This window comes from Echeneis naucrates, chromosome 18 (assembly GCF_900963305.1).
Source record: "Echeneis naucrates chromosome 18, fEcheNa1.1, whole genome shotgun sequence".
In the NCBI taxonomy this organism is placed as follows: Eukaryota; Metazoa; Chordata; class Actinopteri; order Carangiformes; family Echeneidae; genus Echeneis; species Echeneis naucrates.
In genome coordinates, this window is record NC_042528.1 from 8,008,076 (window position 1) to 8,032,189 (window position 24,114).

Sequence of the window (24,114 nt, forward strand, 5' to 3'; positions counted from 1 at the left end):
TATAGCTGTAGCAATATTATCAGTGCACTCTCCCTAAGAATTCCCAGAATGTTCAATATTTATTTAATATTAATATCAATTTCTTTACATTTTTGAACTTTCTAAATTACCAAGGGAGAGGCCAAACTAATTTTTTATATGCCAGTTTCGCTCATCTTGAAAATGCCACCAACACCTCCATCTGACACGATCATCACCCTTACACCACCCCCCAGTTGCAATGTTTCTACTAATGTCAAATGAACCCAACCCAAAATAACTTAACAGGTCAAACCCTGTCGGACACAAGCAGACATATAGATAGTCAGACATAGTATGTGTGACACTAATGGCCTGGCTCTGTATAATAAATCATGAATCATTGCCCTCATGGATTTCCCCCTGTGCCCTCTGCTCCTCTCCTCTCCTCCTGTTACCTAACTTGAAACACAGTGGTCTGAGAGCATTAACTTGAGTTACCTCAGATTATCAATAGATTTGCAAGCACTATTCACTGTACTTCATTAGCTGATATGGAACCTATGTCATTGGTGTGCATGTCCTGATCAATCAGTAATATTAAAGATCTAAGTCCAGTATTTTGGATATTTCAGGGAAACATAATTTTTGTTCTTTATCTACCATTTACTAGACAAGAAAATTAATACCACTCTAAGATATGTCACATATATGGTGAAATACAATGGTATATGGTGTAAGCTTAACCATCACAGAGAGGAAATTGTAAATAGCTTCATCCATATAATACTTTTTTGCTTTGACTACACCAAAGTTTTAAAAAGACACTCAGTGTTGTTGTTTTTTTGACTGAGTTTGATTGCCTCACTGCCTCTGTAGTACTCTTGTTTTCCAAACTTGAGCTATGGCCACTAAGCTTCCTTACCATCCAGTCGGGATTTCCATAACAATAAACTGGCGGCCAGATTTGAAGAATGAGAATTTGATTGGTGAATGCATTGATAAGATGGTGATGGGTTTTTGGAGAATTAACAGTTGTGACAATTTTTTTTAAGCTTCATGAAAGAATGATGCTGCCATCAGGTATATCTTAATTTGGGTTTTGGACTTGAACACAAATTTAATGATCATGCTTCACTTAAAAGTGACGTGACAGTTTTTTAACTGTTTAAGTCTTCCTTACACACGTGAGCTGCGAGGTTCAAATGAAGAGAGGATGAAGAGGACCAGAGGATCTAATTACTGCTGCTGTTGACCTGCATTGTGGGAAATTATAAATTATAATTTTGCCTATCAAATGAGGTCCAATCCAGTCTGTCAGCTCTTTTTCAACAATAGCCCCCGTTGCATACACAGGCCTCTCCTCCACACCACCACACTGGCTGCCCCTGATCTGGCAACATTTCCAGCATAAAAGTGATGACTGGTCACTGGTCATGTGGGTTGTGGTGGGGAGGAAGGGGGCTTGGATGGGTGATGGAGGCAGTTGTTTTGATTTGTCTGAAATCTGTGAACTGACAAAAACAACAGAAATTTCCATGCTGGTCCTGCCCCCACTCAGCCCACCCCCGCTTTGGCCCAGCAGCTAAATCCAAGCCTTTGTGTCCCACATAGTTGTATGGATTTGTCAGCAATAGGGCAGGGGCAGTGGGGGTTAGACGCGGTGATGATAACCAAGCAGGTTTTTCCGGTGAAGAGGGAAGGACAATCAACTGGAGCAATGTAATGAATTAGTCCTGTTAAACAAGTAATTTCTTACTGCAGCTATTGGCAGGCTTTTGGTCCTGCAGATGAGGAAAGCAGTGAAATTAGAGAGTCCCAAGATAAGAGACTTTTCTAGGAGACTTGAACTGGATTACACATTGAAAGCCTCATATTAACAACCCCCCCCACCCCACTGCTGCCACAAGTCTGCACAAAGAGGCTTGGACAGACCACCTGCCCCTTAGTAAAATGCAGTCAGCAAGACAGACTGAGAACAGGCACCAATAGGATCCACAGACAGTAAATAAAGAATCAACGGAGCTCTTAAAAGGGCTGAAAAAATTAATTGCAAAAGAGAAATGGTCTGACTTTTAACACAAAACTAAGACTGTGCAAAAACAGATGGGAGAGACCATTTTGGCTGAAAACCGGGAGGGGGGAGTGGGGGTGGGAATAGATGTTCCAAAAGCGATTAATGAATTGATAATCCACAGCCATGACTGATCACTAAGTGCTGGAGTTGATTAGGTGCAAGTACAGAGTGTGAAAATGACACCGCGCTTTAACTGGTGATCCATGTAAGTGCAGCCAGGATCACTAAGGTTATAAGGCCAGACAACACCAAAAACCTGAAAGATAACATTTGTTTCCATTCACAATTCATTTCCTTTTAGTCGTTTTGTATTCATCTTATTGGAATTAAAACATTATTATTTAGGGATATTATTGTAACATTTGTTTCTACGTGTTCGGATCTAAAAAAATTGTTCTTAACTCAACATAGATGGTTTAATAGGTTTTGAACCACTTTTTTGTATTTGCTCATTCGTATTTGGAAAATGTATGTGTATGTATAAATTTTAGGACACCCCCTAAAAATGATCTTCCTTCTATCAAGACTACATGTTCAAAGCACTGTGGGACTGTATTTAGCAAAAATGGTGCTTATCCTAACTGCTAATATTGCAATGCTGACATGCTGATCTACGATGTTTTTAACCAAGTTCACATTATTAGTTTTACAATTAAGGTCACTCCTTTGGGGGTCATGGTTTTATTTTAAGAGGGACAGAACTGACTGAGCCCAACGTTTATTCAATAATACATTACTATTATTATCATTTATTGAAGCAACAGCTGGTTGATTTAGATTTTGCCTGTCCTGTTTGGAGAAATAAAAAGTGAACTTGTTCTACAACATACTGGTGGGTGTGGTAGTGGTAAGAGCATGTACAACATTTTGGACTCAACTTTTAGTCTGTTGCAAAGCAGACAAAAGACAAGTTGCAATGTGTGCTAAACTTGAAATAATGAAACTCTTATGTGCCTCTATATGCCTTTTATGTCATGAATAAACAGACAAAGTTCAGCAGAAACTACAGCAACATTTTACATTTAGCTGAAAGCAGAATACATTATCTTAAATAGATTTCGCTGATGGGGTCATGAGCTTAGCTGAAGTAAAAATCCAATCAATCTTTGCCTTTTTTAACCTTAAAGCATTTAACTCTGAAAAGACAATTCTACAGAAGGCCAACTATGACAACAGAATTACATTGTTCTGTATGTTCCAAAACAGGGTAGACAAAATGTGCAGTGTGTCCTTATGACCTTAGGTAGTGGAATATGATGTTTATTATTTTAGGGATTTACAGCTGTCAGATGCAACAACAAAGAGATAATCACACCAGTGCACTGAAAACTAGAGTGTTGATTTGTGTAGTTGATTCTGTGTGAAGGTGTCAAGGTTAAATCAAACAACAAACTGACACTGCACCATATTACTTTGCTTATCTGTCATTGAGAGGTCTGATGTGAAGGGGGACAGCATTGATACAGGATGTGTGCTGCATTATAAGGTTAATCCTTTTCAACAGCCCCACAGATGGGCAGACCTGCTGGGCTGCAGGGATGAGGTTTTGGAGGGGGAAGAAGTTGAAAATCATTACTGCCTATCTAGTTATGACAAGTAAGAGGGAGGAGTGTGCTTAAGCAAAAACCACACAAAAAAAGAAAAAAAGTTGAAAAATGTTTCATGCTCTGATGTCATTAAGAAGGCAAAAGCAGCGCTGTAATCCTATTTTAATCGCAGTGGATTTATTAAACAGGAGCAGCAGGTTTAAATCTCAGCAGATTACACAGAAGGCCCAAGGAGATGTGGCGAGGGGCAGTGGGGGTTGCAGAGGCTTGCATAATCAAGTGCACTTAAGGTGATATGGTTCATCTTACTCATCAAAGTAAGAGGGAGGGGACATGGGCATCAGAGGCATCTTCAAGAGCCTTTCAGAGTCTAACCATCATGAGTTAACTGATATTTTTCTGGTTTGTGATATAAACTTTATATTGCATTGAGAAGAGGTCTTAATAATCTTAATAATTACTTTTGGCAAGATTAAGACAGAATGCTTGCAGATGTTACTCATTATTTGGATGTGAATATGTGTGTCTCAGTGTGCCTTGGAGTTGGTACAAATCTTCTTGGCACCCTTTGTAAAAAAAAAACAAAACAAAACAAAACAAAACAAAACACAACAACAACAAACAAAAAAAAACCTTCCATGTAGAACCGGTTAATCCTGGGTCATGTCACATCTGGACTTAATCAAAACAATCCTTTATCAGATCAAGTAGCTCAATATTCAACCTATAGAGGTCACCAGTAATGAAAAAAACAAAACAAAACATAAAAAATAAAAAATAAAACATTCTGTGAAAATTTAATGTCCTGCAGGCAGCTTTTTCAGAAATTGCTCCAATAAGTGTAGAATATGTCCCTCACATACAATCTAGACTAATCGGAAATCAAAAACAAAAATATTCCAAAACGCAGTTTCTCGAATCATTATTAAAGCCTATTTGTAACAAATGACCTGAAAATATCTGAATATCATTAAATTGCACAATTTAATCAGTTAAATATGGAACCACTGTCAGATGTCTTGAGTGTGTGAAGAAGGAACCCCCTTCAGCCAATAAGAAATTTTGTCTAATTTAGGCATAAAACCAGAAAATGTCTTTTTTTTTTTTTTCATTTTATGCCATTTAAACCAATGTGTAATGTGCCAACACACGATAAAGATTCTTGTGTTGTCACTGAACTTTATCTTTGCCAAATGCTTCATCCAATATGATGCCAAGCTCACCATCTGTTGGCTGAGCTTGTCAAATGTCTGTTTGTGACACACCACCTATTTGATTTGGAAACATTTTTTCTATTTTGCTCTTATTCTCAGTGGTTAAGTGTGTAGGCTGCAAATTCTAGTAAAGTGGATATTATTCATCAACATGGATGATTTTTATATTAAGAAGACTTCAAAAGCACTGAGAAATACGATGTGCAGAGTTGGATTTCGGGCAGCACAATTAATTGAAATATAGTCTGAATTCCCACAGAGCAAAGTGCAGAAACATAATGCATTATTTTTTATAAATGCTAAATGTGTCACACCATCATAGGACAGCAAATGTTGCTGCTTACAAATCATATTTTCTAGACAAAAAGAAACATTCCTGTTTGGTATAAATCACCGTATTTGCATTTTTGGTTATTGAGTAAGTGTAGATATTATTTTCTACATGACTGAGGGGAAAGATAAAAAAAACAAACAAAAAAAAAAAAACAAAACAAAACACACACCTCTGATGGGCCAGTGATACCAAAGAAGAAAGTGTATTTTGCAGAAGAATTCAGGATGGATTTTAACTCAAGGGTTTTTTGTTCTATGTTATAATCAACTAACATACATCTACATGAGTGTTTGCAAACATTTGACCATTATTGTATTTGCTCACACCTGTATCAATAGTAAATGCCATTGCCCTACAGTCCACACTGATATCCACACTAGTCCACCAGTCCCCACCAGTCCACACTAATATTGCATTGCCAGTTTTTACACAAAACAAAAGAAAAACAAAACAAGCAAATACAGATTTGCCAAACAGTTAAAGGAAAATAGCTGAGGGTGAAGTGTGGATATGCACATACATGTATCCCTAACAGCTCAAAATCCAAAGAAGAAGAAGAAAATAATTTTTCAATGAAATAATTGAGGATAACACTCACATGTATGCTAAATGGGGGCATCATATAATTTGAGCGGCAGAGCAAAGGTCACGGAGGGGTGGGGCGGGGTGGGGGGACAAAAAACTAAAATCATACTCACTCTGCCTTCTTGTAACGTCCCAGCTCACAACTACACCTATGCTGCCATCTACTGGGGAAGTCCATTTCCATTGTTCCTTGCTGGTAGAACTGGGTGGGACTCAGTAGTGGACGACTCAGCACCTCTAAAAAATAAAATAATGGACAGGATTAGGTGTGTGGTGTCAGGAAACTTTTTTGTCCTAAGTCTTGGAAACAACAACCTGTGAAATTGACTTTATGATGCCAATGCCAAAATGCCATAAACATTTTAACATCTCCAACAGAAAGATACAGCCACAGAAATTGTGGTAGGTTAAAAAAAACTTTCTTGGCAAAGTGCAAAACAGTTGGAGTATGTGTTACTTAACGAATGTAACTTTAATCTAATTTCGAGTGAAATGTAATGTATCAGCTACCTTTTTTGCTTTTATCTTGCTAATCATGTATGTTAGTTGCGTAGATAAAATGGCCTTTGATTGTTGAAATCCTAACTTGCAGACACGCAGTTCAAACTTTTAACCTTATTGGATCGGATGACCGAAAGCATTTCATGAATGAATGATTTCCTCGACACACCGGCAGGAGGCAGGAGAGGCGGCCGCCATGGGCGAACTTTAACCTTTCTCACCGGCCTCCGTTCTTCCTCTTCCGGTTACGGCGACAGCGGGTATGGCGGCGTCTGTTTTCCTCCCAAACATTATGGTTTAATAATCCACCGCAATCCTAGTTTGTAGAAGAAAATGTCTTTGATCAGAAGCAAACACAATATAGAAAACGTGTCTTTGTTTCAAGTTATGTGATAATTGTCGGAGTTAGTTGACGTTAGCGGACTTTTTAAGACATGTTGAATGGCCGGTGTCTTAAAACTGAACAGACTGGTAAAATGGCCGAAGCTAACAATTACTCTGATAGATGATGTTTTGCTCATAGTTAAGAAGTGGACTGTTCTGGATCAGGCTGGTGCTCCAGCTAAATTTAGTCTGTTTTCATCCAACATGTCGAGGCTAGCCGGTGTTGCTAACATATCGAGCTGCAGCGTAGCTAGCATGGCTAGTCGCGTTAGCTTCGTAGCATCCATGTGTCAAACTGACTGAGTGTTTTGTCTTTTTTATTCTTGTCTCTTTGTATTTAGCTTCAAGATGGTGCAGCGCCTGACTTACCGTCGTAGGTTGTCCTACAACACCGCCTCCAACAAAACCAGACTGTAAGTGAGCCTCGTCCACCCTCCGTGCTGCCAGCCGAAGGAGCCGGAGCCGCCGTTTTAATTTGATCAGACTTGTCCAGCTTTTTAACATCTCGCTGTTTTCCCGCGTTGCCCCGCAGGTCCCGCACACCCGGCAACCGCATCGTGTACCTGTACACCAAGAAGGTTGGCAAAGCCCCCAAATCAGCATGTGGCATCTGCCCAGGACGGCTGCGTGGAGTAAGTGCACATCGTGTTTGGTATGAGGGCCCTTGACTGTGTTCAGGTTACTGACTGGAACTGACAGTTTATAAGGTCTTTTGGTGGATGCCTGAGGTCTGTGGAGCTAATGCTTCAACTTTTTTGTTTTGGTCAGTCAGGTAGAATTGTGTTTGGTATGATGGGATAGTAAACATGTATAATACCTGATGCTCTTGCTGTGAACCTTTATTATCCAACTGAGTATTTCAGTCTGAAGGAACTGGATAGTTTAAAAGAGTAAGTTCTGTTGCGGCTCCAGTCTTCAGCCAAGGCCTATGGATTGTCTGAGTGTTTGTTAATGTCAGTAAGATGGATGTATCAACACTCCACAAAACATGGAAATACGCAATGCTTGCTCATGTTGTCCACAATGTGCCAGATTCACCACCTTAAAATGTTTCTTTGAATATTTTGAATCATTCAATCTACATTGTGTACATCTCCGTGTGTAGAAGAATTCTATAGTGTTTAAAGTTGCGATTACAAATTTGATGCACTGCATTCTTTAAGCTGTAGTGGGGAGTGTTTTTATTTGCACTGCTGTACCACTGAAGCAACACAAGTCCTCTTGAGATGCTTCACTATGCTTAGCACAACCATTTGAGCAGTTGTCATCGCAGTGTAAAGTCTGTATTGTTGGATACTCATGTGATAAATGGTGCATGTTTTTTGTTGACCTATGTTACACTCAAATTAACGTGCCATGATTTTTCAATATGTGTGAATGTTAGTATATAAACATTCAATATAAAGTCAAGAGTCGTATGTAAAAAAGTAGGAAAAACTCTTGATTCTAAACTGGTAAATAAGCACTGAAGAGGAATGGCGAGCTCCTCAACTTATTTTGCTCACTTCAATATACAGCTGTGTCATCTGTTTTCTTGCATGCAATTGTGTTTGATGGTGAATCAGTCAAAGTACACCCATATTATTCTCTGCTTGAAAGTAAAAGTACATCCAGAGAGTAATTTTCTTCAGTCAAAATGAGTTAGTGCATTATGTCTATCTGAGATCATGCTGCATTAAAGTGCAGTGCAGCTTAGTTTGCATACTAAATTGTATGAAATAACTGCAGTTGAGTCATTGAAAAAAGTTCTTTGTTTTGGCACAACTGCAGGTGTTTCGTATTCAGTGGCTCTGCCGATTCAGGCGGTTGAACAGATTGTTATGGTGTGATAAATAAGTATGAAGAGTAACATGTTAAACACTTTTGTCCCTTTGGAGTAGCCTTGATTCAGGGGCAGCTTGTTTTTTACCTAATTGTTCCACTACGATGAACATTTCTCTGTTGTGATCATGGCTGATGTTGTTTTAACAGATTAGGGCTGTGAGACCTCAGGTTCTGATGAGGCTTTCCAAAACCAAGAAGCACGTCAGCAGGGCTTATGGAGGTTCCATGTGTGCCAAGTGTGTGCGTGACAGGTAAGAGGAGCTTGTTTGAGCCATCACTGATAAACTGGAATGATACTGGTTGTGTTAATGGTACTTTACTACAGAAACAAGAATCATTCAAACTTGAAATCGAAACAAGCAAATTAAATTAAGTGTGCAGTCTTGGAAGAGATGAGCATAAATTTGAATGTGTAATTTGTGTACATAAACATTTTTTTCTTCTATTCTTAGGATCAAGCGTGCTTTCTTGATTGAGGAGCAGAAGATCGTCGTCAAGGTGCTCAAGGCACAGGCACAGAGCCAGAAATCTAAGTAAAATGTGTATTTGTATTGCCTCAATAAAAAATGAGAAACAATTCAGTAATGTGTTGTATGTCACTTGGGGGGGTGGTAATTGATAGACTCAAGTCTGGACGACAGCAGATGTGATAAAATGGCAAAACTGAGTTAAAAGAGATGGGCTAATGACTGCACTCTGAATTGAACATTGCATAGGGGCTAAAACACATGACTGAACTTGGAAGTTATGGTGCCATGTAGTTGACTGTCACTCTTCAGAAAGAGCTTACAAGTGTGGTTCTGTTGCACCATCGACAAGCGATTTGCCTCAGGATGAAATCCTCAGGTTGGGATCAGAGGCCACTTAAATTTAACTTAACTGACAAATCACAGCAGCTGTCCTGTCCATAGTGTTCCAAAACATGTCGATGGGTTACACTGTAATTTGGAAAAAGATTAGAAATGAGGTTAAACTGCATCAGTGGTGTCTCATAAACTGACTGCTTTAATTAAACAGCTTTTTTTTTCTGTTTTCAGCAGTATAAGTAGAAAAGACCAAGCAGGATTACTCAACCGATTTACAACAAACTTGAAGTCATTAAAATGACACATTTTGGATAATTTACTAGAAATAACTTTTCAATTAGGTATAGTTCTTTAATAAGTGTTTTAGGTCAGATCAATACTGTCGACCACAACTAAAAACAATTTACGCATTCACTTTGAAGTGGTGTTGTAGACTATCAGACCTATTTTTCTGAAAACGGATTTTCAAATTAAAATCGTTCACGCTCAGCCGGCCGGACGGACCAGAAAGACACGTACTTCCGGGACACGTCACCGAAATCGCGGCGTCGACGGACGGCGGTGGCCGGGATCACTTCTACAAACCATGGAGACTTTATACAGCATACCGTTTTCTGTGCTTGAATGTCCAAATATAAAGCTGAAGAAGCCGTCATGGCTGCACATGCCGTCTGCCATGACGGTGTACGCGGTGGTTATTGTGTCCTACTTTCTCATCACAGGAGGTAAAAAAGGCTTCACTGAGCTAACGTTTATTTCAGACAGCTAACTAGGTCCAGATCGATGTAGACTCAGGGGTTTTATGTCAGAGCTATTTTAGTGTCTTGTTAGAATAAACGTCGGATAACTGTCGCTTTTTGAGTTTGTAAATTAGCCGGCTAACATTAACCATAGCATGTAGGAGAGGATAAGCTAACGTCCCGCTAAGCTAGCAGCAGACTAATGCATTCATCTGGTTGCTTCTATGTGATTATTGTCCATTGGTATTGAAAGAGATTGAGATCAGATTCCTCGGTAGGTTGTGTTGTTGAACCATTAGTTGTTTAGTTAGCTCACAGTCTTGGGTGCATTTGAAGTTGAGTAATCAGATTGTCTAATCCAAACTTGTTCACCCTACAGGTATCATCTATGATGTTATTGTGGAGCCTCCCAGTGTGGGTTCAATGACTGATGAGCATGGACACCAGCGGCCAGTTGCCTTTTTGGCATACAGGTATGATCGATATAAAAATAGGATCAAGGGACACTACAGATCTAACATACTAGAGCCGAGAGTAAAGCACAGGTAATGCAGCCTGATCTGTTTTCCAGGGTAAATGGCCAGTACATCATGGAAGGACTGGCCTCCAGTTTCCTCTTCACAATGGGAGGCCTCGGCTTTATTATCCTGGACCGCTCGAATGCACCAAACATTCCCAAACTCAACCGCTTCCTGTTGCTCTTCATTGGCTTTGTCAGTGTCCTCCTCAGCTTTTTCATGGCCAGAGTTTTCATGCGCATGAAGTTGCCGTAAGTCTGAACACAAAGAATTTAGCTGGGCAGATTAAAGTTTAGTCATTCATATACAAGGTTTTTGTAGACAACTTCTACAACTCTGTCTTTTGTCTTTTTAGAGGATACCTCATGGGCTAAAGAAACAAACAGCACACCTAAAGAGATTTAAACGGCCAGAAGACATACGAGAACCCAAACGGATTTCAGCCAAAATAATGCTTAACGATTAAGGACTCCATGCACTGACCTTGAAGATATTAAATTTGGCTGCACTGACAGTCTGAAACTGGTTGTGTCTTGTTTCGGTTCAGTAACTTACTTTCCTCTTTTCCTCAGTGTATCATTGTACCCAATTTTCTCATGTTCATGGCAAAACCAGGAAAGGGAATCGAATAATTTTGAGGAGGAGCTAAAAGAACTTTGATGGGAGAAATGTCTTAGACACTGGAGAAATAAAAGGAAAGGAAGTTACTGGACATCAGGGTACAACTATTTCTCTGAAACACGCTTGGAGCTGTATGAATCATGTAGAGGGGGGTGGGATCTGAATGATGATCACATTGTACGTTTTTGTTAAGTCTGTGAGAAACCTTGAACCTGCCACAGTTGCATTTTTGTATGAGGTTGTGAAATAAATCTTTGTTTTCAGTCATGTAAATTTTTCAGTAAAATGTTAGCTCCAATTACTGCATTGATTCAACTACAAAAAAAAAAAAAAAAACAAAAAAAAAACAGCCAGCTGTTTGAGGAAAATACAGTCCTATGGCCTCTTTGCATTAAATATTTTGGGTTAGGGCTAGCAATGTATTCTGCCCTCCAGAAGGTGGCGCCATAGATCCACCAAGTCCCATATAAAGACAGTTTTGATCTGTCAAATCTCACATTCTCTACTAACATTTCTGGGTTCAAATATGATTGTGTCTTAAGTAAATGCTAAGTTAATTCCAGGGGTTTAAGTGTTCAGAGTTAACATTAGAACTCAGCATTTTTGGTAAAAAAAAATAAAAAAATAAATAATTCAAAGTTAGAGCCATTATTTGGCACAAACCAGCATTTCCGATTCTCCCTTACAAGACAAGGTTTTGAGACTGGTGGTAAAAGCTCATGTGATTTTTACCATCTCTTGACCCCGTATTTAAAGAGGAAGCTAATGCATTTCCAGCTGTGTGGAGATGCACATTTAAAAAAAAAAAAAAAAAAAAAAAAAAAAAAGCAAAAATGGGTCTATACCTTAATAAGACTCCTGGAACTATTAATCACATTATTATTTTCATTCCGTTTCCAGATTTAGCTACAAATCACTCCAGGAAGTATCATGTACAGCGCCATAGGAAGGCATTCCTCATTTCCCCCTGTGAAGTTTCTCCCCCTCATGACCCCTTGCAAAAGGTTCCCAAGGGCCAAACATAGTACAAGGGAAGGAAAAAAAAAAAAAAAAGTAAGGCACTATGCATTGAAGTCCAGATGTGGTCACCAAACCCTCATTGAAGCAAAACGGAAATCCCACAGATCGAGCACCTGTCCTCGCTGTTCAAGCAGAGATGGGAAATGCAGTTCCCAGCTGTATATCCAAAAGCAGAAACACCATAAACAACCTAAATCAGGATAAATCAATGCCAGAAGCTAACAGGAAACCAAAGTAATTGAACTTTATCATTGGCATTAAGAAATATTGCACAGCCAGCATAAACAGTATCTACAGACCCCTAATACATTAAGTCTACAGATGAATGGTCTTCTCAAAATACAAGTTTAAGCCATAGTCCTGCTGGAGCCAACTTTGTATATCCAATAAGGTTTTGTCTTAATATTGTGCTTCACAGTGTGACACTGTCAGGAATCCAAAAACCATTTTTTTTCCAGCTGCAGAAAATGATCTCTTTGGTGGCTTATGTTCAAATCCTCAACGAGAAAAGGTTAAACCCAAACATCATCTGCAGCAAGTAAAGTGGGTTTCGGACGTGTTCAGTTTTGTTGAGCTCTGCAATGAATGTGGTGAGTGGGTCCTTCATCTCGCTACATTTTGGAGAACAGCGTGAGATTTAAGCCAACTAAGTTTCCTTAGGGACCATGCTTTTTATACAAATTAAAAATTAGATACAGTTTCTACAACAACAGAACACCCCCACCACCAGAACCACACACACAAAACATGGGCAGTTTGGTAAATAATTGCTGACTTGTCAAATATTGTCAAGAGTACATAAGATATGCTGGCTGGCATAGTGAAAACCAGAACAAACTGGTTAGTTTTCACTTAGAATACATTTCACATGTAGCTGCTTCATTAAAGCTTACTCTGCTAGAAAGTCACCGTATTCAGTATTTTATAGTGTCCTGGTCTAAACACCTATTCCAGACTTTCAAAAACAGTAAACTGTGTTCAGAGAGTAAAGCTGTATTTTAATGCAAATGCCACACTGTCACATTTTTATATACAGATATACATTGAATTATTAAAATCATGATTCCCTGATAGCCATGGTCAAGTTAATGTTGGCCAAAATTTTGTGCACCTCAGAGTAACGTGCAAAATTATGCATATTTTTTTAAAAACCATTAGACCTGATACACTACACACTACACTAAACAAGTGGCCTCATTCATTTGCGCAATTAAAACAGTACCTGCAATCTCAGACAATGCACTATCACCACCATTATCAGATTGAATGTCAAAGGTACTTCTTGTGTTACATATGTTTTGGTTTTATCAGTTCCTAACTATATGATATAATCCTATGTTCACAAGAAACATTATGTCTTGAGGCGTTTGGTTTGGTGAGGACCTCCTTGACTGCTTCCTCTGCTGTGCACTAAACCATTTGGAAACTGGTGTCCATTTTCATCAGTCGGCATCTTGAGAGACAATTGTGAATAAATAAAATAAAAATCAATAGGGCTGAAAAGATTGGGTAAATTTAGAAAGCACCTTTTAACTTGTTGTCACAAACGACAGCTATATTTGTTATGTCTGTATGCAAAAATGTGATAACGCTTAGATCAACTTTAATCGAAGAAGCTGTCAGCTAATCTTTGGGACAGTGTTCTGAAGGGCTGCAAAGTCACACTTACCTTCATTTTACTGCATTCATTCCCTGGATTCAATGTGCTGGACAACTTCAAGCCTAATGCGTCATCAAGTTCTGGAAACAGACACAATAACACTTGATTGTGAGCTCTTTTACCAACAGGCAACTAAAACACATCATGATCTTAAAATAACGCCCATGCCAGAAAAATGACGACATGTTTAAACAGGACACACAACACTCTAAAGAGAGAGAGAGAGGGGAAAAAAAAAAATTAATGAGGATATGTTGAAAAAGTACCTGTGAGAATGAGGTCAATTTTCTCCACTACAAGGTCGGCATCCTCCATAGTGAAACACATTGGTGGTTTGAATTTGAGCACATTGCGATGAGGTCCGTCAGCACTAAGAAGGATGTGCTGTTCCTTCAGCCTGGAAGAAAAAAAACAACAATGTTTTCTCTTTTATATAATATAGCTGAGTCGCTTTAAATGGCATTTCTCCCACAGATATTATGTCGGCTTTCAAAAGTAAAGGTGGAACACTAACAATGACTCTGTTTTGTGCAGTGGTCCATGGCAGCACAGCAGCAGGCACACATGAGTGGTGTGCAGCCATAATGAGGGATATTGATTACACCTGGGCCGTTTCTGCTGTCACAAAATGGCTGTTGTGAAAAAAAGGTTTATATTGAGCCTTAATTAAATGTTGCATATTGATGGGAGTTCTGTAACAATATTCGTAAAATGTTAAGGGAATACATTTTATAAATGTTGCGTTTCCAGGCATGACACCAGGGTGAATTCATCAATCAAACATCTTTCAACTAGACAAGATGAACTGATCAAGTAATTATTCATGATAAAGTTTCAGGTTCTTTGAGGTCACGATAACAATCAAGAATGCCATAATATTACAACATATTGATTTTAAGGGCTGCATGTGTATAAGCTTGTGAGTGAAATATTGCTTGTAGTGGAGGAGGCTGAAAAGAGTGCTCACTCTTGGTAGAGAGATTAGTTCAAAGCTATTGTGAAACTGGTGGAAGTTTTTGCTTGGGATATATGCCCTTTGAACTAAAGCATGACGCATACATAATATGGCATTCTTTATTACCAATGAGTTCCTCCTCACACTTCAACTTACTTATATATGACTTCTTGAGCCTCTGCTGTAGCAGGAGTCAGCTTCAACCTGTCCTTCACAAGTTCCACGCCAACAAAGAGCCCACAACCCCTGCATAATGTGACACCATTTGGTTGTAGGGATTAACGAATGATAAGTCTTTATGTGAAAATCATTATTGTTCTCATATTATCATAGTATATTTATCTTTACAAAAGTGGAGGTTTCCTATTTGTGAGAATATAAAGGCAGCTGAGAGCTCCAAGGTAAAAATGTTGCAAATGTTGCAGAATTATCCACAATGTTTAACTGATGATCACAGAAGTGCAGTGCAAAGCCTAACAGGATGAACATCTGAGGCCAGAGAGTTACTGAGTTACATACTAGGCCAGATTTACAGGGACATAAAAGTAGTATTCTTGTATTAAAACTAGTCATCTGTGTTCTGGAGCAGCAGAAAATCTGTCAACTGGTGCTGATTTTGCACCTGTCTGAGGCCTGGCCTACCTGATATCTCCTATCAGCGGATGCTTCTCTTTCTGTTTTTCAAGCAGATTGGTCAGGTATTGCCCCACTCTGAGTGCATTTCCCTGAAGATCCTCTTTCACAATCACATCCAGGACAGCCAGACCAATGGCACACGACACTGGGTTACCCCCAAACTGAGAAATTTAAAACCCAACATAGAGAAGAGAGATTACACCAAGGTTTGTTTCACATTGCTAAGAAAGTTTTCTGCTGCTGAGAAATGAACAAAAAAGCTTTTTGATGTATTAAAGCTATCACAAAAATTATTTGCCATAGTCAACATAAGGTTTATAACTGATAAATCATTTCTTCAACACAGTCAACTCATATACTCTATTTATATATGTGAATAGATAAGATCCAAACTGCAGCATCACTGATGAGAGAGAAGTCATATTTCTCCCTTTACAGGAAATAGCTGTAACCTGAGAAAAAAATCTGGCTTGAATGTTTTTCCCCCATAATGTGAAAAACAGATGTGTGTGCTTTGTAAATTTGAACTAGAACTCTGAGTCAAGGATGAGGTCAGGTCAGTGCCATCTCTGGTCAACTTGGGACAGAAAGCGAAGATCACATAATGCTCCCTCAGTATTTTGGCTTTTTATTTGACATTTATTACAGCTACTAAACTAAAAAATGACTTTATGTTGTATTCATTGCATCAAAAAAATATAGATTTCACTTTTGTTCTCTTACTGTATTGAAGTACTCCATTCCAGATGACATGAAAGCCTCTGCCACCTCTCTGGTTGTTACCACACATGACATGGGGTGACCATTGCCAATAGGCTTCCCCATGGTGACAATGTCTGGCACAAAGTCCTCTCCCTGAAGCTGGAAGGCCCAAAAGTTGGTGCCAACCCGTCCAAAGCCCACTTGGACCTCATCGGCGATGAAAAGACCCCCGGCCTTATGGACATGTCTGTGGAGGTGCAACAAAATCCATGGGTTGTGGAAGCACCTACCTTCATGAACTTCAATTTTGTTTGCAAGCTAATTCTCAATAGTGAAAGACATTCTGATGTAGGCCTACTAAGTGTAAATAAAATCAACGTACGTACTTTGCCACTTGCTGGAAGTAACCCACAGGGGGAATGACCTGCCCACCACAACTCTGCAATGACTCAGCAATAAAAGCAGCAATCTGTGCAAGAGAAAAACACATCAGTGTTCTTACTCTGAAGCCATACTGATAAACTGGAAGTCCTTTGCATCTTTGACTTGTGCAACTGTGGGCCACTGTAGTGAAAAATGAAAATTCTTGGCAGTACATCCATTTTAAGAAGTAGAATTGTATATTTCATGAATTTGACTGATTTATACTAACATTAATGTATTTCTCCATGTGTTGCTGCACTCCTTGTCCTGTAAAAGCACATGTGCACAAACCTCTATTAAAAACTGCTTCATGTATCCTGTATAATCTCTCTGCTGACAACATGTCCCTCTTACCACTGGATGCATGGACATACCCTTGGGTTGTGCTTTTAAACATTGGATATAAGGCCAACAAGTTTGGACACAGAGAGTCCCTACACATGTTCTTGTGATCTGGGATTTGACTCTAAAAGCCAGAGTCCTTGACATGAACCTGAGAAATGTAAGAAAAAGTGGGAGGGAAAAGAGAAAAAAAAAAAGAAAGGTAGAAAATCAAATCAGCACCCATAAATAAAAGTCTAATAAAGAGAGGTAACAGTAAACCGCCAATGAAGTCCATATTTTTCATTATACAGGATTATATGGGACCACATCACAGTTTGGATACATAAAATACATCAACACAAGCTGTTTCTAGTATGCCTAAAACTAAGTTTGATGAGCACACTAGAATATGCACATGAGCATATCCTATAAGACTTTTGTTATCCAGGCCCTTTTCCTGGGAAAGAACATCAAGCAATGTATAACTACATTAAACACCTCCTTGAGGTTAGTGCTGCAACCTGGCATGTAGTAACACAACAAAATTAGACACAGACTGTACCTTGCCTCCTTTCTTGTGGACTGTGTCAATTATAGCTTTGACTTCATTGGCATAGGCTGTTGCAGGGTCAGAATAGTCTGCTCTGTATTTGCCTCTGTATACATCTGGGCTCGGAGCCTGTTCAGGAAGCAAAAAGTTGATGTGACTACAAACAAAAAAATAGTATTAGTATTAGTATCAGTATCAGTGTCAGTACATTTCCATGGTGATACTCTATACATTTGTAATATTTCATAGCAGAACAAATGGAGCTTTGGGTCAATTTTATTTGAACACACCAAGCTTCCCTTAAACTCACATTAAAATATAAACATTTGTTGTGACTTACTATCTTTGATTTGACATGCAAAATGTTACCAGAGTAAAATATGCCAAGCAAACTGACTGGCCTTTTCAACCCCATTGTATTTAACCATTTCCTTGTGCTGTTCCATGAAATTAACTATGAATCAACTATGAATGTAATGCCTTCTACCTGATCTGCCCACCATATGTTGAAACATTTGGCTACAATTGTCAATCTAGGTTTCTGCGCATCTGGAGATTTATTCAAACATATATGATGTACAGATAAAGTAGATTTGTAAGAAACGTATTGTCTTTTTGTGATGGTGTGAGAAGAGACCACAATGACTAACATCTTAACCGGAGTTTGATTCCTCTGTGTCCTATGGTCATGAATAAAATATTTAAGCTGGCAAACTACCTCGCCTCTGCCATGTAATACAAGAGCTGGGTATTCCTCAAGTTGCCTTGTCAAACTACACCAGGAACAGGGCGGGATTCACAGATTCACACATACAATGGTTTGTCCTGTCACAAGTTTTCAGTGGTTTTCTCAAATGAGCTAACAGGAATAAACATCTCCATTGCTGTCCTTATAAATATTGATATGATTTTAAATTTAGGAAGTCAGATGAAAATATCAATATCAGTGAAGCAGAGGCAGCAGAGAATGCCTTCCTCCAAAATCATCTTGGTCTAGATGTAAAGTACTTCTTCTTTTGTCTTTTTTTTTTCCACACATATACACTTGGGTCCACATGTGCGCGAGGTGTGAAGAGTCAATAGTCTGCCAAAGCCCAGTAGAGCAAGTTGATGCATGGTGTTTTGATAGTGTGCAGACGAGCAGTCAGGGAGACAAAAAACACTCACCACATGGACAAATTGATTCTGCTCAGCATCTGACAGCTGGTGGAACTTATATGGACTGATGTCAATGAGCGATGAGACGTGCCCATGGTATGCACTGTAAGCAAAAAGATGCACCAGATCATTCAGCTCTCTCAATTGCAATATTGTTTATATTATTAAAATTACTATTACAACAGAGCTAGAGCTGTAAGTTTAACACAGAGAACCAGCAAATAAAAGGACTTTCACCTCATATTATTCTTTATATACTTTCCTTTTGCTCATCTGGCATGGAACGTGTTTTTGAATCATAACTCTGGTATAGCACTTACTTTTCCAACGTGATGATGTCTTTGTGGCCACTGTACTGCCGTGCTAGTCGAAGGGCCAGGTCATTAGCCTCAGAGCTGAGGTTCAAACAGTCAAGCGTTACTCTAAGTTATTCAATCACCACAAAATACACAGGTGCACATCAGACAGATTTTCACTGCTTTCCATTTTAAGAGCATATGAGGTGACACCTGTTGATTAATACTGAGCCAAAAGCTTATTTTGTGGTGTCATATTTCTGCAAAATCAGACATTGGTTACTATGTTTTTTTTATTGTATGAGGCAGTAACATGCTATTTAAAGAGCACATTACAAAATGTCAGAGGCTACTTAGGTTCCATTTGCAAATGGCTGATGCTGTTTGAGAGGTGCAATGCCTTTCAAAACCCTTTGCTTTGTGTTATCCGTTTTATAACATCTAACAAACCCTTTACTTCCAGGTGACTCATAAATGTTCTGTCTGGTTATAAGTGTATATTGATCATTATGTGTAACATTATTACCCTGGATCAGATAATTCCTGCCTACAGTGCAAAACTGCAACAAGGGGTGTTATTACGAAACCATACCAGACTGATCCAGACTGGTCTGGATGGATCTCAAGACATAGAATGCTGAATATGTTATATTAAGATGCATTTGCTGTCTGCTTGGAGGTTATTCCAGATCAGGGACACTGATGTGGAACATTCACTTGGATGTCAATGTGCTGTCAAGGGTCCTAATTTAGCGTGAATATCACAGTTGAAGTCTGTCTGTAACAGCAGTCCCAGCTTTCTTTTCCTTGATTACAGTAAGCCTGAGACCCACACATATTTGGGTGATATACCTTTATCTTAGAGCACATTGTACTTCAGAGCAATCTTTATTGCTCCTCATAGGTAGGTAGTCCTGTTGTGGAGACTCCACCTGAGGCTATAGTTCATTACATATAAGGCATGAATCAAATACCAATTAGCCTTTGATAACTCTGGCAATGAACAAGAGTTAACTCTTAATTTTTGATATTAATACGATTAACTTCTAAGTACAAAAACATTTTTGATATCTTAACCACAGAAATAATCATGAGGGTCCATCTGAAAACATAGTATTGAGTTGAAGGGGTAGCAGTTCATAATAATTTTTTTTTACTTCTTCCTACTCCTTTTCAAACATGTTAAGATTTCTGCTGAAATCAGTCTTTTTTTGTTTATTTCATGTTTAAGCAAGTCTGTTATTTTATACCTCTATCATGCTCGAAATAAAGACTTCTGACCAACCTGCACTGATCCATATCCAAAAAACAGGTCTGTCTGTCCTACATGTTGTTTTGGTATTTGAGGTGTGCTAAAAATGTAGACATACCCAGAGTTGACAAAGTAGCACACTGACAGCTTTTCAGGGAGTGTAGCTTGCAGCCTCTGGGCATAGAACACAAGGTTATCATGCAAGAAACGTGAGTTGGTGTTAAGCAGTTCCATCTGCTGAGCTGCTGCCTTCACCACATCAGGATGACAGTGGCCCACTGAAAAACAAAAGAAAGGATGCACATAGGATTAAAGTTTAAATGAAATGAAATGTCAGTGTACCTGCACAGAAGAGAATATAAGACTGATTTTTTTTTGTTTTACTTAAGTTTCTTCATTACAAATTTCAGTGCATTGCACATATATGTGTTTACCATGAGCCACATTGTTGATGCAGTCCAAGTAGCATTGTCCCTTTTCATCATACATGTACTGGCCTTTGGCTTGGACAATCTTGATGGGGTCATGGCTGAAGAAAATCTTGCAGGACGGCCTACAGAGGAGCTAAAATTAGTATCAGCATGTGTACAAAATGTTCCTTTCTCTGGGTTTTCTGTCTCATAGTTATAATAAATCTAATAAGATATTTGGCGATATAGATACAATGAATACAGCAAAAATAATACAACATGGAAAGCACTACTGCAGCTAACAGATAAAGATTATATTTCATTAGCTGCTTAGTTTCCAATGTATTTAAAAATTAATATACCTCAGTGCTAAACTAGCCAAAAATGCATTGTGTAAAAATGTCACGTTTATTAAGGGACAAATTCTTCCGGTTTTGGCGTAAAAAAGTTTATCTCTGTGTGTCGATAGAAAGATAACTTCCATGTAGCTTAGAGGAGGATTTCAGGAGTACAGTTATGGAAAAGCCAACAAGTTATCAACTGCCATCTTCGCTGTCATTCTTCCTTACCCAACGTGCTTCTTCCTGAGCTCTATCGTCTTGCTTTTCTCAAACTTTTCCGCAGACATGCTGATGTTTCCCAGCTGCGGGACTCCTTCTGACTGCTGGCACCCGCCGCGCGCTCAACGTGCGCAGAAACAACGCGGCTTTATACTCGCGCGCACACTCACTCGCGAGTCAGACGGCTCGAAGGCGGACGGCGGCGGCACGCGCAGTATTCTCGTGCAGCTCGCAGGTGCATGTGCAGTCAGGACAGTCACGTGTCAAGGTATGCCCCCACACCTGTAGTACAGTAGTCTGAAAATGCCTGTGTGCCTCCAGCTGTACGCTGAGGGGACGGAAGCCTTCTGGGGACATTTTTTAACCTTCTCTGCATGTTCAATTTAAACTCTGGCTGACTCCAATCCAGTTAGATGCTGTTTTTGTTTTTGTCATCTTCCGAAATTTTACCACATGAATGTTAAAAAGTATTATAAAAAATGTCTAGATTAGTATAAATAAAAATGCATAAACTGTTGAGCTGTTAGTTAAAACTTGGCTTCACTTCGACTAAGTCCAATGCTGCTTGTTGATGCATCATACTAAAACAGTGACTGAGGTAATGTTTCTCCATTATGTACCTGTCATACGTAATGTATATTTTTGTTTATAGTTTTATTTATTAGTCAATTCGTAGTTTGAATATAATAAGATCAGAATATTTATTTCACCACCATATCGCCATCATCTGGCCAACATGGCCAGATGTGAAAGATTTATTCTATCAATAACAGAAAACCATATTGCTGTACAATCAGAAATACAACATTTAGTCAACTGCATTTCTGTTTTATCCTGATTGCTGATATATTCAAATCTATTTTAAAATGTATTTAGTTATGCACATAGTTATGTCTTCTTAAAGCAAAAATACCAACTTTCTGTGTAACACTAGTAATTGAACGTGGGCACTGATCAGCAACAATAAAGAGTGTAAAGTGTATTATATGATGAAAGACTGTGTTTATTTGGCTCCAACAATACAGTCATAAGAAATGTCATCTTGAAATGTTGTAGTGTGTGAACACACAAAGGTCTTCAAAGAAAATGTAAATTTTTGTGGGTAAAAAGAATGCCACACAAATGCAGAACAGAAACTGTAGAAGTACCACAACCAAAAAAAATGTCTTGAAAAAAATTACAAAAAGAGATTATTCTGTTTAGCATTTCTGCTTCTGTAACAAGACTATTTTATTTTAGTAACAGTATGGCAATAGAAGTATGGCTGCAGTGCATTGGAGGGTATAAAACTATACGAGACCAATATTCATAGGTGAAAATGTTTCTTTAAATTCAGTGGAATACTGAGAATGTGACTTAGTTAATGCTAACCAATGTGTCTATTCTTAAAGGTTTTGATGAGCTAACAATGAATGATGTATACTATGTTTCTCTGAAGGAAAACTTGACCCAGGGCATTTATATAACAATGACTAACAGACAGATGCTGGATATTAGATAATTTAGGAACTACTCACCAGCTCTGCTAATACTGATATGGAAATTAATGTTTGAAATATTTTGGCAGTTCTGCTAACAGCAGAATAAAACTAAAACCTAAGAAGGAAACACAACAATCAAACAAAAATATTCAATAAAAAAAAAAAAAAAAACATCAATAAAAAATTAGCTGCACATGCTAAAGATACAGCACCGTGTGAGAACAAATACTGTAACAAAGGCTGGATGTCAACACACAAAACTTTTCAAAAAACATTGAAAAAAATAAAACAGTAAATAATAAGTAATGGAAGAGTTTCCTTGAACACTACTGAAGGGACGGTTCTGAAGCGAAAATAAACCAACCTAAACTGAGATTTTATGAAAGGTCCACATTTATATTTGATTCTTTGTCTTCTGGTAAATAAACATTTTCTTTCCAGGTAGTGGTCTACAGGGTAGCATGACTGAACAAATGGAGCTATAGAGATCACATTTGTGTGATATTTCAGCTGCATTTGATGCTACACACATTAACCAAAGTATAAATTGCACTTATTGTCAAATGAGCACACATTTTAACAGTACATTAATAATCCACTATACATATATCAAACTACATTCAATGCAAAGAGAAGAGAGAGAAAGCGAGACAGAGAGAGAAGAGAATGAGAGCATGAGAAAAGCTGTGATATTTACCGCAGTTTTATTGGCTGGGCCTGTAAACATTCAGGCCATCAGTATTTTGCTGTCAAAGTGAGCTTCCTGACACACTAAATTAAATAAAAGCAGATGTATTCCATGGTAAGGCCTATAATCTGTAATTTGTAAAATGACCAACTTCCTTCACACTGTACCACTTGCAAAACATGCCTCGGTATGATCCATAATATGTCGTATCAACAGAGACGCAGCAGAAACTGACATCAAAAGCCAAAACAACTGAAAGGAATGCCATTTAAAACCCAAATGCCTTCATTTAAGAAAATATAGAAAAATAAATAATGTACCACTTAAAATACTTGAAACAAATACACAAATATATGCATAAAATTAAAATTGTTACATACATAAAACCCCAACAAAAATAAAGAAACCTGTTGTGTTGTTCTTGCCACTGGTAGAGGACATCAACTAAGCAGTTGTTGACTTACTATCAGTTAGCACCATTATAATCTATACAGATGTGCACCCATTGTTTATAATGATGAGATGAACTGTACAATCAAACAGTAACTGTATGGGAATAAATCTTCTCAAGTCCACCTGTGGTTGCTCCTACATCACAACAAACTGTTGGTTTTTTTTTTTTCACATCCGCCCTGACATTAAATCATTCATGCATATTTCTAATGTTGAAGAAAAAAAGAACTGTATCACCTTGCATAGCACCCACTATGTCAAAAGACAATCTGAATAAAAGGAACATGAAAAGATGAACTAACTGTTGTGGAAAAAAGAAACTTGGCTCTGATCTACTGCTCCATTTATTTTTGCTCCATCTGTTATGGAATGTGACATAACTGGCCACCAGTTAGCTTGTGGTTTATTAATGGAAATTGACTCAACTGTGTCTATGT

At 38.4% G+C, this 24,114-nt stretch overlaps 3 protein-coding genes across 5 annotated transcripts; 2 read left to right on the top strand and 1 right to left on the bottom strand.

The window, feature by feature from the left end:
* Window positions 1–6,403: 6,403 nt before the first annotated feature.
* Window positions 6,404–9,005, top strand: rpl34 (ribosomal protein L34). The gene is made up of 5 exons (XM_029526403.1): window positions 6,404–6,476; window positions 6,942–7,013; window positions 7,133–7,232; window positions 8,572–8,675; window positions 8,877–9,005. Exons 2-5 carry the CDS (start codon window positions 6,949–6,951, stop codon window positions 8,959–8,961), a joined length of 354 nt encoding a protein of 117 aa, XP_029382263.1. The 5' UTR covers window positions 6,404–6,476; window positions 6,942–6,948; the 3' UTR covers window positions 8,962–9,005.
* A 754-nt stretch (window positions 9,006–9,759) lies between these two features.
* ostc (oligosaccharyltransferase complex subunit) lies at window positions 9,760–11,445 on the top strand. 2 transcript variants are annotated; one of them, XM_029526479.1, is made up of 4 exons: window positions 9,760–9,955; window positions 10,350–10,443; window positions 10,542–10,739; window positions 10,844–11,382. In XM_029526479.1, the coding sequence occupies exons 1-4, from the start codon at window positions 9,817–9,819 to the stop codon at window positions 10,860–10,862; spliced, it is 450 nt and encodes a 149-aa protein (XP_029382339.1). In that variant the 5' UTR covers window positions 9,760–9,816; the 3' UTR covers window positions 10,863–11,382. The 2 variants fall into 2 exon arrangements, with proteins under 2 accessions (XP_029382339.1, XP_029382340.1); XM_029526480.1 differs by lacking the exon at window positions 10,542–10,739 and having other exon boundaries at window positions 10,844–11,445.
* Window positions 11,446–13,016: 1,571 nt separating this feature from the next.
* On the bottom strand, window positions 13,017–21,161 carry etnppl (ethanolamine-phosphate phospho-lyase). 2 transcript variants are annotated; one of them, XM_029526363.1, is made up of 13 exons: window positions 21,065–21,161; window positions 20,520–20,638; window positions 20,204–20,363; window positions 18,858–18,932; window positions 18,547–18,640; window positions 17,392–17,508; window positions 16,469–16,551; window positions 16,104–16,329; window positions 15,387–15,541; window positions 14,901–14,990; window positions 14,056–14,186; window positions 13,799–13,869; window positions 13,481–13,582 (listed from the first exon to the last, which is right to left on the bottom strand). In XM_029526363.1, the coding sequence occupies exons 1-13, from the start codon at window positions 21,121–21,123 to the stop codon at window positions 13,481–13,483; spliced, it is 1,482 nt and encodes a 493-aa protein (XP_029382223.1). In that variant the 5' UTR covers window positions 21,124–21,161. The 2 variants fall into 2 exon arrangements, with proteins under 2 accessions (XP_029382224.1, XP_029382223.1); XM_029526364.1 differs by lacking the exon at window positions 14,901–14,990 and having other exon boundaries at window positions 13,017–13,582.
* Window positions 21,162–24,114: the final 2,953 nt, after the last annotated feature.